The 14,963-nt window shown below is 42.3% G+C and overlaps 1 protein-coding gene across 1 annotated transcript in view; it reads left to right on the plus strand.

Moving 5' to 3' along the window:
* The window catches only part of LOC102212086 (glucocorticoid receptor-like), a 10,199-nt gene extending 2,307 nt beyond the window's left edge, over positions 1-7,892 (plus strand). Inside the window, 7 exon segments of the mRNA XM_005719553.2 lie at positions 109-287; positions 435-581; positions 712-918; positions 1,509-1,653; positions 2,558-2,688; positions 2,838-2,989; positions 6,684-7,892. Of these exon segments, the coding sequence (XP_005719610.2) occupies positions 109-287; positions 435-581; positions 712-918; positions 1,509-1,653; positions 2,558-2,688; positions 2,838-2,989; positions 6,684-6,848 (1,126 nt within the window). The 3' untranslated portion in view covers positions 6,849-7,892.
* Positions 7,893-14,963: the final 7,071 nt, after the last annotated feature.

Here is a 14,963-nt window from a genome sequence, read left to right on the forward strand (position 1 = left end):
AATTTCTTACACCCACTTGCTCTCTCCTGTAGACAGGGCACAGTGACCCTGACATTATGAGGTCGAGTTATTTGTTATCAGTAAACGCCCACATATCGTTGCTATGAGTGGAAGCCTAGGCATTGTTGAACTCGCACTCCTCATCCCCCAGCACTCTTGTGTGCCTCCAGGTAAGCAGAACCACTTGTGTGCCAGCCGAAACGACTGCACCATCGACAAACTGAGGCGGAAGAACTGCGCGTCGTGTCGCTTAAAGAGATGCTTCATGTCGGGAATGAGCCTTAAAGGTGAGCTACCAGAGACGAGGAAATAATGAGACATAAATAAAGGAAAGTATTTTGCAGTTTTAAAAAAATAGGTCAGCATGGTCAGATTCCTTACATTTATTAGATTAGAAGCCCTCCAGCTGAATTCTAACAGAATCATCTCTCTAGGTCGCAGGCTGAAGGGAACCGGGCAGGCGAGTAATGGAGAAGAGGAGCAACAGCCAGCTAGCTGGGGACACGGAGAAAAAGAAGAGAGGGCAGCGAAGAAAGATGCAGTCTTGGAGTCCAGAAATGCAGCTGTCAGGGCTCAAGGTGGTAAGGATTAGTTGCACAGAGCTCAAATGTCACGTTTATTCAACGCTAAATTTACTTTTGCCAGAAAAGACTTGATCTTGCCACACTTTCTGCTTCATGTTGTTTTTACATATCTACATATCTCGAGCAGCTTCCCAGGCCCTGGTTGCGGCCATCCCCCCACCCCTGCACTCCTGCCTGTCGCTGCTCAGCATCCTACAGGCTATTGAGCCAGCACTGGTCAATGCCGGGCATGATCCTGCCCAGCCAGACAGCCCCGTGTCCTTGCTCACCAGCCTGAACGAGCTGGGAGAACGGCAGCTGGTAACCGTGGTCCACTGGGCCAAGGCAATACCAGGTAAACTAATCTGAGCCAAGGTAATTAATTCCAAGTAGCTCTTCCAGAGAATCTGGTAGGGAGCACATTTCCATGGCTGCTTCCGTTTTGGTTTCTAGTCAAACATACCACTTGTATTCCTTGTTAAGCAAAACCCTGAAAGATCAGACTTGTAAACAACTTTGACTAAGAGAGTGGATGGTAAATGGGCAGTTTGAGAAGAAATAAACGTAATTCAATCAAAAATGACATTAGAATTCCCTGCGGTTTGGATGAGCAGTACCACTGTTAGGAAATGTATTTAATCTGCCAGCACTGAGCAAGGCCTCAGTATCTAGGTCAAAAGATGAGATACCTTTCCAGAAGTTTGCGCTGGTTTAGTGTCCATGCAAAACAAACAAAGTTGTTCAAATATTAGCCACTAGAGGGGGATGTTTCCCATTTAAGCAAAAAAGATAAAATAGAGGAAGGCTGAGAATGGCCATCATTGTTTCCATGTTTGCCTCAACAGTTATTTAATTAAGCCAAATCAGCTGATTTTTTTTAAAAATAATAAAACTGTGAATGCTTAACCCTGAGGAGAGCTTGATAACAGCGACTTTTGTTAACAGGGTTTCGGGACCTGTATGTGGATGACCAGATGTCACTGATTCAGCTGTCATGGATGGGGGTGATGGTGTTTGCCTTAGGCTGGAGATCCTACACGCTGACTAACAGCTCTATGCTGTACTTTGCTCCAGACCTGGTTTTCAATGAGTGAGTTTCAGAAAATATTCAATTTAACATCAAACAACGAATTCACAAAAAAGGAGACACAAAATCTTTATCAAACTAAGAAATGAGAAATTATCACTGTGGCATGGGGTTTGCTGCGATGCCATGAGACTTCACTTGTCATCGTGAAATGCGATGAAAGGCACGGTGCGACACTTTTCTGGTGTTTTTCGGCAGGAGGAAAACAAACAGCGAATGTCTCTCCGGGCACACCAGCAAACCCGTCACTTTGCATTTGATAAATGCGGCTGGCGGAGGGAATCGTCTCAAATGCTTTGCTCTTTTTCATCATCGCATAACCATTCATCAGTGTCCAAGAACTTCCACTCTGACAAGTTTTAATTTACACTCCAACCTCACCTCCTCGGCCCCTTATCAAAATGTTTCTGACACCTCAACTCCAGCCTTTGTCTTTTTCTTTCTACTCCCAAAAGAAACCCAGACAACAGAGTTTGTGTCACAAAAATCACTGCACATGAGTCCCCCCCCCCAGGCTGTTATCAGTAAATTGTTGTGTCAAGAACAAAGAAGGTATGACGATGTTCGCCAACTCTCATGGCAGCTCTGAATTGGTCAGTGTTTTGCGTGACGTTAGCACTCATTCTGTCTGTGTTACACCCATGTCACTCTATTAGGCTGCTTCTGACCTGCATAGTAATGGATACGCATGCCCTTGTTGCTGACCCTCATTTTTCAGTGCCTCACTGTCGTTCTCTATTTTCCATTATCCATCTAACTCGTTTTTTCTCACCTCTGGTGCCTTTTTTCTCTCCTTTTTTCCCCTTCATGTCCCCAATAACGACTCCTTTCTACATTTCTCACTACGTGACCCTCCTCCTGTGTCACGCTTTTTTCCCCCTTTTTTCTTTTTTATCCCTCCTCACAGCCAGCGGATGCAAGTGTCCAGCATGTATGAACACTGTGTGAGGATGAAGCTACTATCCCAAAGGCTGTGCATGCTCAAGGTTACCCAGGAGGAGTTCCTCTGCATGAAGGCCCTGGTCCTCCTCAGCATCAGTGAGTCACCCGGGACCATGAGTAATGACGCGAATGTCAACTCAACATGTGAAATACAACTGCAATAGAGTACAGCCATACTTTAGAGAATTGATGGGCTGGATAAAGTCTGTGAGAGTTACTGTTGTGTTCTGGCTTTGTGGTCACAGTGCCAGTGCAGGGCCTGAAAAGCCAGAGTTGTTTTGACAAACTGCGGACCTCCTACATCAAGGAGCTAGACCGTTTGGCCAGCCACCACGGAGAGACCACCCGCACGCAGAGACTGTTTCAGCTCACGCAGCTGCTGGACTACCTCCAGTCGGTAATACACACAACCGCATTCCAAAAAATGCACCATGCTGTGACACTGGACATGGATGCACATGTCATTTTTTTTAGAGTGAGCGCAAATTACTTGTATTTTTAGTTTTATTCCTATTTATTCTATTTATCCCCTTCGTATAGTTTATTTATATTTTTCTCTGTATTTATATATGTGTGTGTATGTGTGTGTGTGTATATATATATATAATATTCTGTAACTGTAACTTCTGTCGGTGCCGTGCTTTTTGAAAATCGAATTTCCCAGAGGAACCCACCCGAGGGATTAATAAAGTTCTATCTTATCTTATCTTATCTTATCTTAAAATAATGCTCCTTCCTCTCGCATAAAATGACAGACACAACACTATACAGGCTTGCAATACAACTGTAAACTTATTATGAACACACAAGCAAGATTTTTATTGTTTTAAAATTTCACGGCTGGATTCATTCAACCGAGTCTGTCAGACATTGCATTTAATATCTAAGCCCTTGTTTTCTCCACAGGTTTAAGCCTGTTATTTTTTTATTCTCTTTTAGCTACTGTGTATCTGTGTTTCGGATTATATGATAACCTGGATTTGAGATTTGCTTCCTTGAAACGCCTAATCCATAACAGCCTACCATGATAATTAACAATTATAAAAGAATAGTGGTGCCAGATGCTGCTGTATTAAAGCCAATAAGATGATTTCCATTTATAGATGATTTATATGGACTGAAGAATAACCCAGACACAGTAAATGAACTGCTAATTACAGTCATGTGAAAAATAAAGTTTAAAGAGGCCTTTACTGCTTTGTGAGTAGCTCTGTGAAAGCGTTCATGTGTGTTAACACAATGCCACAGTCTTCCCAGGAGTGGACGTCCCAGCAAATTTTCAAACCTCCGTGAGAATGTTAAATGTTAAAGTTCACGGCAGCACAATTAGAGAAAGACTGAAAAGGTATAGCTTGTTTGGAAGGGGTGCCAGGAGAAAGTCTTCTCTCTAAAAAGAACATGGCAGGATAACTTAATTCGAAAAGGTGCAACTGAATATTTTGCTTCTGGAGATTTTGAGAAACAATGTTTTCAACGTCAAAAAAATTCAACTGGAGATGTTTGGTCATAATGCATAGTACTCATTTGGGCTTGTTTTGCAGCCGGAGGACCTGGACACATTGCAGTGATTGAGTTCAACATGAACTCTTCAGTATACCAAAGGTTTCTAGAGTCAAGCACCGCAACAAATCTCTAACAGAATGGCTCACAAAGAAAATAATCAAGGTGTCGCAAAGGCCCAGCCAAAGTATAGACCTTAACCTGACAGAGATGGTGTGGCAGGACATAAGCAAGCTGTGCTTAAACAATTGCCTGCAAACCTCAAAGAACTGAAGCAATGCTGCAAAGAACACAGGGCCAAAATTCCTCCAGAATTATGTGAGAGGCTGATAAAGGTCATACAGAAAATTATTATTTTGAGTTATTGCTGCTTAATGTGGTTTTACAAGCTACCAAATTATGGGCTGTTTTCACATGACTGAATACAGAGGTGGAAAAAGTACAGACTTTCTTTACTTAAGTAGAAGCACAGATACATTTGTTAAAAAAACAGTAAAAGTTGAAGCACTGAAACAACTTTACTCAAGTAAACGTGAAAAAGCATTTTTGGACAAAGGCAATTGAACTTTGCACTATAATAATATAATAAAATAATGTTAGTACATGAGAATACCAATGCTATTGAATCTAGAGTCTAACTTTAAGAAATCCACTCAGTTTCAATCTGTTGTGCAGTGACAGGGAATTAAAAGTCGAAACTACCTAATATTTTCATGCAACACAAAATGAGTTTAGCTTAGTTTGTGTTGCAGGACATTTCACAACATGAAAACACATAATTTATCAAAACATATCATATGCAAATCCAATATGTGATTAAAATGAAGCTTTAAATTTGCAGTTTATCAAGTATTACTGAGCAGTCCTTACCTTCAAACCTCTCTTCTTCCTGTCCTGTCTTTCTTATCTTAGCTGATAGAAACGTTGAATTTGAAATTACCACCTTTTAACCACCAGAAAACCAAAAAACATGTCACTTCCTTCCTGCTTTGTCCTCCTCTGCAGCGCTAGCTAGATGCTGTACCGCGTACCGTGAACCTGCACTTCTATCAGTCCACTTTAACCCCGAGTGTAAACGCTATAAATGATCATTTTAAAACAAAAGTAACGAGCCTGTTTTGAAAATGTAAGGAGTAGAAAGTTCAGATATTTGTTTAAAAATCTAGTGAGTAAAAGTAAAAAGTTGCTAGAAAAAGTATTAAGTATAAAAAGTATTTGTACTTCCTTACTTCCAACTTCTGACTGAATTTGACTGCATCTGACTGCTTTTTCTACTCTCACTCAAAACACTTTTCACTACAAGCCACATGAACCTATTCACACACAAAACACTTTAATCTGTGGCCATAATTTTGACTTGATGTCATAAGAGTAGTGTTAAACCTCGAAACAAATGCATAAGCAATAAAAAAGCAGGTTCATAAGATTTGCCTTCATATGCGCGACCATGCAGAAGGTTGATTAACGAGTTTCATTGTTATTTCTGTCAAACATTTGTGCACATATATACCCAATACCAGCAAAATCAGCAACACCTAAAAAGATTTTTTAAAAGCGCTTTTTATTATATTTTAACAAAATATAGAAAGGTCAAGTTGTGCTGTGACCTTCAGTAAAAAAAGAAAATGGAAAGATTATGAACCAAAAAAAAGGCATAAAAGTCCAAGTCCAGGCATTTGAGGTAGATTCGAATGAGTAATAAAAGGTCTTTAATTTAGTTTAAATTCACCCTAAATAAGACACACGCTGATAGCCATCAGTGTATTTAATGTTTCTAGATTTATATTCTGTTTATTTTGTTAATAATATTTTTTCCTTTTTACCTCTAAGCCGTAAAAGACTGACGTGGTATTGTAGGTACGCAGGTGTATCTACTTAAAAACACATGTAGTTTTCCTGTTACGACTTCTCGATGTGCATTTCTTGCATTTTTATTTTCTTTTTATTTGGTGAACTTTCTTTTGTTGTTGTAATACACACTAATCACTCATCTCATCCTTACTGAGGTTTAGGAGGGGGAAGTGTGTTGATGTAGATGTGCAACCACTAGGGGGTGTAAATGCACTACTTTTAACCCTTTTTAGGATTTTTTTTTTCTTTTTGTACTTTTATCTCAATGATGAGAACAATTAGCTATCAAAGGAAAAACCCCTTACATCATTATATGAGTATGACCAGAAGAGTTAAAGCGCTATGTGGAGAGGAGCCACAACAGATTGAGCCTCCTGTCTTTCACTGTGGATTTACCTTTAAATGCTCGGCTTTGTGGCTTTTGAGCTGGAAGGCAGCCAGAGATTGTCTGGAAGGGCCCTTTAGGAAGAAGATCAGAGTTGATGAGGACTCCTTCAGCTTTGCCCTGTCTGTGGAGCTTAGTGTCACAATAAGTGTTATCTCCTAAAACCGCCTCTTAAGCTGTGCCATGAAAGTCTCGTTTGTTTTTGTTCATTCGTATTATTATTTGGGCATTTTTAGTCTTTATTATACAGGGACAATAGACAGCATCTACATGTTTTCCACATTACATATTTATTTATCTCTTTGTTTCTAATAACCCCAACACATGTATGTATCATGTTTGTCTCTTGACATAGGTTGTGAGGAAATTACACCAGTTCACCTACGATCTGTTCATCCAAGCTCAGTCCATGCAAATGCACGTCAGCTTCCCAGAGATGATCTCGGAGATTGTGAGCGTCCACGTGCCCAAAATCCTCTCTGGGATGGTCAAGCCCATCCTTTTCCACAACGCGGCCTAGTGAGTGAGAGTCTCCAAGACTGTCTTTTCATCAGCCACACCGACCGGAAAGAGTTCTCAATGATTTTTACACTTCTGTCCTGAGAGTAGGGTGCAGTCAAGGTGTAGGCAGATGTTAACAGAAGGGCAGACAGCACATTCTTCCAGTCTAATGTAGTTTGATTTCATCTTCTCACTTCTTCTTCTTATTGCCTGTTTGAATGTATCCCGCACATACACAAATGCTTTTCGGGGGCTGATTAAAATACTTGCATGCATTTCTGTCCACATACTAATGGTGAACCTCATGGCATGTGAACTTCTTCGGCTCTTCATGTGGATAATCACAAACTCTTCTGGGGCGTGCGGTGCAGGGGGCCAAGTTTGAAGGCAGCACATCCCGGTAGCTTGTCTGTGTGCATTAGCATGACATTTTGAACTAGCTATTTTTCACAATGAATGTTACTGTGTGCACCTGAGATGAAAAAAGGAAAAAAATTAATAAATCAGTGACTGACAGTTAATAAGCGGTTGTGACGTTCATGCTTGGAAGCAAAGCTATCTGGCCCGGAGGCATATAAAAACATTTTTTGACAGCTGTCATCATCTATTAAAAAAATATCGGACTATTACTAGATTTCTGTTTTGTCAAAATGAAAGCACTTTCAAGGTGCGACTGGAGCGTCACCAATTTCAAATGTATATTTATCCATTTTTGATGCCAAAAAGGTCACAGCAGTCACAGTGAAGGACGTAATTGGACAAAATGACTCCATTAGTCGAGAAACACCACGGGTGACTTTTTTTTTTTTTTTTTATCAGGAAAAAAAAAAGGTTTTTCAGTGCCAAATATTATTAAAGTAAAGTTTTTCCACAGTGGACGTTTCATACTGTTGTAACTTTTCTACAGTTTCCTAAAGTGTTCTTTGCAAATGTTTTGTTGTGTATTACCATGTAATCCTCGTAGCTTATGACAGTTTTTGCTAAAGGTCCAGCCAAGAACCCGCTCTATTGTTGCAACATTTACAGCTTGACATGTAATAAAACAAAATAAAGCCAAAGTCTGAGTGCATACCTGCTGGGTTTTTCTTTTTTGCTAATCTCATTGTCTTGATGATTATACGGGTGAATATTCCAGTTTTTCCCCTCCGCCTCATTCAATTCAAGCCCGCGAGGAGTTTAACTGGCTGAGCAGGGCGAACGAAACATCAGGCAGACATTTCTACTACTGCATTACCCACAGTCGGGATTATCACACATTCTCCATCCAGTCAAGTAATACATTAAAGCAGAACACGGCACAGAGCTGGATATTTAATAGCAGGCCTGGAGGATTTCTTTCATCAGTTGAGCCTGTCTGCCAATCAGTAACTCCAGCCTTTCGCTACCATCTAGTGGCGACTGCGATAACCTGCACCAGTGAAATGAAACTTGGAAGTTGTGTAGTAGCACAACATCTGTTGGATCCATTGACATTTGCTTTGTAATGTAATTGGACACGGGTTCACTCAATGTTTGAGTGAGGTTACCATTAAATAGACCGAGGCACGAGAGTGGACTTGAGTGCATTAAAGAGTAACAGCAAGTAAAGGCTGCATGAAAAGCATGATTCAGGATTGAAAAACTTAATATAAATGTTGAGTGTAGGACCCTCACATTTAACCAGGCTGTGATGTTGAAATAACTGATTTAAAAAATGTTTTTCTTTCCTTTTCCAGAGAAAGACTCAGGTATGAGACACTATAAACAGTATATATAAAGCATTTACATAACGTCTGTAAGTCTAGATAAACAATGAGATTACTTTAAGAGCTGGCTCATTTTAGTTACGTGGTACATTTGAAAGCCTCATCCATAAAAACGAGCTGTCTGGGTAACCTCTGCCGCCATTTTTAGTCCCATTTCCTGAACCACCTCTTTCAGCAAGTATTTGTCCCTCTCATAAATGAATCGGAGCTGAACGAAGTCGGGATTGAAAGACACGCTGAAATATCACTTATTTCTAAATACGTCCCTTGCTCGGCGTGCCCCTGTGGCTTCCCTTGAAGGGAATTGCATCTGGTAGGTTTGCAATGATCAAAAATGTATGCGCTGAAGTCGACATTTGAACTTAGTTTGGATTCCATTTGATTTTTTGTGTTTCTCCGAGTCTGTTCCGCATCAATATTATATGTCTGCTCTGAGAGAGGAGGGGATTTTTTTTCCTTTCGGGTAAGGACGACCACAGAAAGCGCAGTGACTCTGACCACAAACAACAAAAGTTAAAACTATTTCCTTATGTGTAGAAGAAGGAAAGATTAACACGAGGAAAGACAAAAAGGGCGCCCAATTAAAAGAGAAAGGGCGCGCCGAGCTTGACCCCAAAGTAACTGAACACCCACAATACCAGAGTGGTGGGGAAACGCGCTTTGCGCTTGGTACAATACTTTCTTTGCCAGAGCTTATATAAAACTCAAGCGATAATGTCTTTAACACCAGGTTACCGCAACACAACTGCTACGGTGACCGGAAACCAATTAGATGGTGGAGGTGGTAAGATGACACCCCTGAATGGGGTGTTTCAGTGGCCTATCTAATGGAGGGTGATTCCTACCCAAGCACCAGTCCATTAACAACCAATTAACTTCCTATTAATATTTTACCAGACAGGGCCTCTCATCCTGACATGTTTTTAAGGAGCTTTTCCCAGGAGTGTTTGAACATGAGCAGCTTTTAGCGCAGCATAAAGAGGCCTGTGTAATGGGCTGGAGGAGGAGGAGTGGCAACCTGATAGCACTGAGAGCAGAGGAGGGGAGAGAGGAGAGGAGACAGACTTCTGCAGCTGGTCTGCCCCGAGCCGAGCCAAGCCTGAGCAGGGCCAAACGTACAGAGAGGGTGTAGAGGGGGGTTGCAGTGATAGGAAATCCACGAATTTTGAGACTGTGACACCACATCAGACATGATGAGTAATGATCTTGAGCGTAAGCGTGTTTTATCGGTTAAAGATGTCAGCGATGAGCGTTTTTGCTGTTTGGTCAAAAAAGAAGAGAAGGGGGGTAAAAAAGTCTGAGTAGCAGTTTTGCTTCCAGGACCATAAGTGCTTCTCACCATCACGGGGTTCATCGTAAAATAAGTCTTAAAGAGCAACATTCCTGCTACCGATCAGCCCTAAACTTGCTTTATGCTGCGTAACGCTGGTTTTTGTGGACATTTCAAACTAGTTCAGGGAAACTCCCTGCCTTCAGAGAAGAGGAAAGCGAGAGAGAGAGAGAAAGGCCATTATGACTATAGCCTGCAGCTACTCCCAACGGATAAGGCATTTGTCTTCACTTGAAAGTATGATTTATTTTTCCAGCAGTCAGAAGGGTTATGTTTGTCACCGCGCACTGAAAGGACTTTTGGAAATAGCAGCAGAAATGGGGGGAAAAGAATGTCTGCTGGTTTTCTAATGTAGTCTTGATGTTTTCTCAAATGCTTCTCCCTTCTATGGTTACATCGCCTGCGATCGCTTTCAGTCTTCATTAACTTTAGTTAATCATACTGAACCTCGCGTCTAATTTATCAGCGGGAGCGTTTAGTGTGTGTGAGCTGATGATTAAGAGAAAGACGGGTATGTGGGAAGGTGGCGGAGGGGGGCTGCAGGGGGGAGGAGGCGACGTGGTTGTATCAGGTTCCTCCACTGGGTGTAGATGTGGTCTTAGATTTCTCTCCGGGCTGCTGATTAGCCGTGCGTACGTGTTTGCGTGCGCGCGTGCTCAAGTGTGAGCGCGCGAGCCGGGAGTTGCACCGGAGGAGGAGACGAGAGGAACTTCGGCTTTAATTTCCCCCAGCTCCAGATATTACACCCCCGCGCACTCCTGTTTTTATTGGAACGGAGACCAAAAAACACCAAGTGTTTATGATGCATTAAAACATGGCGGGGAACTTGAGTGTGGAATTGTAAATCTATACGTTTGGCCCCGTCTCTCCAAAGCGAGCTTAATTCTTTTATCGAGGATTTTGGCGTGTTTTACAAAGACTGATGATTGTAGTGCTCCGTGAAATCATGTTTATCATCTTAATGTGGAGGACAGAGGTGAGAGAAGCAAATGGAGGCAGAACTTTGGAAATAAAATGGGTTGTGGTTGAAGCACAGAAGGAGAGAATTATTCTGCATTCCCCTAATGGACATTTGAACAAACAGATAGGTGAGGAGACCACATTACATTCTATTAAGACCACTTTTGTTGTCAGTGAACTGTTAATGATGTACAAAGGGAGTTTTGCACCTCTCTCCAGGACACTGCGAGCTTTGTGTTTCTCATTATTCTCAGGAAAACGCCAACAGCTTTTATACCTGGAGACACATTAGCTGGCTCTAATTAGAGCAAATATTCTTCTGGTATAACAGCGGTATTGCCTCACCAATCCGGCAGCGATTAGCTCTGTGTTTTTCTGCAGGGCTGCTTATTCATTCCCGGCCCCTCTCCATCTCTCATTCTGATGTTTTTTTCTGTCTTGATCATTGCTTTCGCCTCTTCCTCAGTCTTTCCCTCTCCGCACTCAATTTACGTCTCGTCTCTCTCCGCCGCTCTCTCTATCTCTCCCTCCCTCCATCCTCACAGCAGGCACGGAGCACCGCTAGCTGTGACAGAATCACACTGCCTGCCCATGCTCCACACACCTCCCAAGTTCATTATATCTGTACACACAGGCCATCTCTTGTAGGCCCTCATACCGCCTATGTCCCAGCCAAATACAATGTGACAGCGCCGCCAAAGCCCTCATTTAGGGCCATCACAGGACAGATTTCCCCTTCCAAGGCTCCCGTCTGCAGCCTGATAGATGGTACCCCTGCTTTTTTCTTGCGCGTGCATGCTCCAGTGTTGTTATTTTGTGGGCGTGCACACAGTTGTGTGTGCTTTTACATCCCTACATTCATCTACGTCTGCACCTGTGTTAGTCTTTGTGTTTGCAGCAAGCCTGACTTAGAACAGCAACGTTTCCCCTGTCAGTAGTAATCGCTGAAACAATGTGTTATGATATTACCGGGCTTTGCTTCCACTTACTCACACGCAGTGTTTTTATATCTAATGCACTCTGCATACGTTGTTCTGATTTTGCGCTTAACTTTCAGAGCGCTGCTCAGTTTTAAGTGCACGCTTCGTGCGAGACCCTCCATTCCTGTGGCGTGCTTATTGGCGCACCCTTGGGGCGGGCACATATCTAGTTCGGGGGGGGGGGGATGCTGCAGCACACTTTAGTTGGCGTGCACACTTTCTGGTATCTTGTCTTTTCTTCCCTCTGAATTTTAGACTAAGAGTGGCCGCCCCGGGCATCAGTTCTGTGTCATACTGGGAAGGTCAAAAACAGACACACACACACACACTCATAGATTTCGAATATCTCCATCAGCCCTCAGAGGATCAGATTGTTTTACGGGAAATCATGTCACGGGTCAAATGATTGAATTATTAATGGAAGTGTGGTGCAATAACAATCGGCCCTTGTCTATTATGATTCCAACGTGATATTCACAGGCCCCCTCTCAGCCTGACTTACTATGTTACAATCCAAATCCAATAATGCCGACTCGGCAGAAGAATGTTTCCCCTCCTCCTCCTGCTATTGTTTCATCAGTCGAAGAGCGTCTTTAGTCTGTTGAATCCACAGGCACGAGTATTTCCAAGTCTCTCAAACCATATCGACTGCCGTGCCATGTTTCCAAGGTTAAAGCAATACATTTTCATCAAAGGAGTCATGGTAAAGTAATCCGTGACGTAGGACTCTTTCACAACACGCTGCTCTATGAAAAGTGTATGTTTTTGTGCATACACTGGGTCTAATACAGTATGAGGGTGCGTAATCTAGCATTCCTTCAAAAAACTCTAATCTTTGTTCCTTTTTACGGTGCCAAATATGGATTTTGTTTCTGAGCATAGCTGGAAATCAACCAAGCAAATCTAAGGCCTATTCATGATTCACATTATGGAAATGAAGGCAGACAATTCGGTATTCCCGCATTTGCATATGTAAAGATCCACACTCTGAGAGGTACAAGTATTTTAACCTAATTTGAAGCACAAGAGATTCAATTGGAAGCAATATGTTGGTTTTATGATGTTTTGAGAGGGGCTCAGTGCAAGTAGAAGCACTTCTTATCATTTTCCCTCGGGCCTGCTTCTCACACAGAGCCGGTATGGAAATGCATGTTCATGTAGGGAAAAGGGGAGGGGGGGATGGTGATGGATTCTTGACCTCGACTCAGGAGGATTTCTCGGGTCTGTTTTGAGAATGACCGTAAAGCAACACGGGGGAAAGAGACGTTAGGTCAACCATTTCGCATTTATTATCTGCTGGTGCCAGAAAACACAACTCTTTTAGACATCCTAAACATAGCACACTGGACACATGGGCTGACAACTTCACTTAGGCAAAGGAAATCAAGCAGGCTTGTTAATGCAGCTGTTGAAAACAGTCCCATTAGGAGCAGTCACTCCTTTGCTTTGTTTTTTAATCATTTGTTCTTGCCTTTTCATCGTCTCTCCCTATTGGGTATGGCTGTGGGGTTTTTTTTGTTTTTTTTTTAATTTTTAAAAAAGAGAGAAATGAAACATGTTCCCAAACATTTAATGAAGACATCTCTCTTCCTCTTATGGCTCGAAAAAGGATATCACAGAGAATAATAGAAGAAAAGAAAAAGAAAAGTTGTAATAGGTTTCTTGGTTTCATGTTCCCCAACAAAGGCGCAGGCATGTCTAGCTTAATCAAGCTCGTTTGTGTCATTATGCATTCTCATTACAGCTTAACAGAAGTTTCCCATCTGGAGAAGCAATGTCGCTGTTTACAGTCCTCTCTTCCTCCCTTCTCCTCCCATTTCAAACCCCATAGACATTCTCCGAGGCCTAAATGAGCTTGAAGACAAAAAGAGCACTGTGTAGCGTTACACGGTTCTGTGTAGAAATGAGCTTTTTCCCTCATTATGCTCCTCATTTTATGGGAATAGAAAACAAAAGAAGACATATGTAATTACAGCATGAGCAAAGCATAAACATGCCACATACAATGAGGCTACGCTCTCGGCAGCAGGCTAATTGTAACTTTGCCCTTCTCCTTCAGTGCCTGAGTTATGCGATCGCTCACTTCGAGACCCAGAAAACACGCATATGTGCTCCTAAACATGCACGTACGCACCCATGCTGTGCGTGTGCGCCCGACCGAGCTTCACTTTCAGTTTCTCAAAAACGGGGACAATTCCCAAGGTTGTTTGTGGTCTTTATTGCTTTATAGAGAGAGGCACGTGGCTCTAATGAGGGTAAGTGACACTGCAGCTATTTTGTCAAGCACGTGATAGCCATATAGTTATATCTTCTGCACTTTGCTCAAATAAAATTTTGTTTTTAAAAAAAAAAAAGATTCTGAAGCAAGCAGCATTTTTTTTTTAGACGCAAATAGCGTTTGAGATTGCGACAGGCCATGTGTTAAAACTACTGTAAAGAACTTGCCAGTCACAGCCTTAAAGTCTCCTCAGGCAGTTAAAACCACAACACTACAACCATGAATGGCATCCCAGCCTTGGTCCACACACACATCATTCCACACATTACTCCCTTCAGCTCCCCTTTTGATGTGTCAGAGAGAGAACTAGCCACTGTTCCACTGTTTTTTTATTGCTCACACAGCAATGTGCGTGTACATATATGACTCTGTGTGTGTGTGTGTGTGAGAGAGAGCAGCAAAGTGTTTGCTCTTCAAAGGCAGCAAAGGGGTGTGCTACTTAAGGCCTATTAAACCTGGAGCTCTGTTCATTGTGGCTGGGAGAGAGAGCACTGCGTGCTGAGGCAGACAAAACGGCAAAGGCGTACCTTTGAACTGGAATCATGTGGGAGCTCACATTTTCACAAGTGCTGCAGAACAGAAAACAATGTTTTGGAGAGTCCCCTGATATATATATATGTGTGTGTGTGTGTGTGTGTGTGTGTGTGTGTGTGTGTGTGTGTGTGTGTGTGTGTGTGCTAAGGACCAGCTAACAGAGAATCTGTTATGGCTTTGCCCCTGACGGTGTGATATTACAAGCTCGCAGTACATAATCCAACATACTGCAACTTATTAAAATATGACCATAGCAGCTCCCTGAGGCTACATAAACCGTCTCTCTCTCTCTCTCTCTCTCTCTCTC

The sequence above is a fragment of the Pundamilia nyererei genome, unplaced genomic scaffold, assembly GCF_000239375.1.
Source record: "Pundamilia nyererei isolate P.nyererei 1_Seehausen unplaced genomic scaffold, PunNye1.0 scaffold00001, whole genome shotgun sequence".
In the NCBI taxonomy this organism is placed as follows: Eukaryota; Metazoa; Chordata; class Actinopteri; order Cichliformes; family Cichlidae; genus Pundamilia; species Pundamilia nyererei.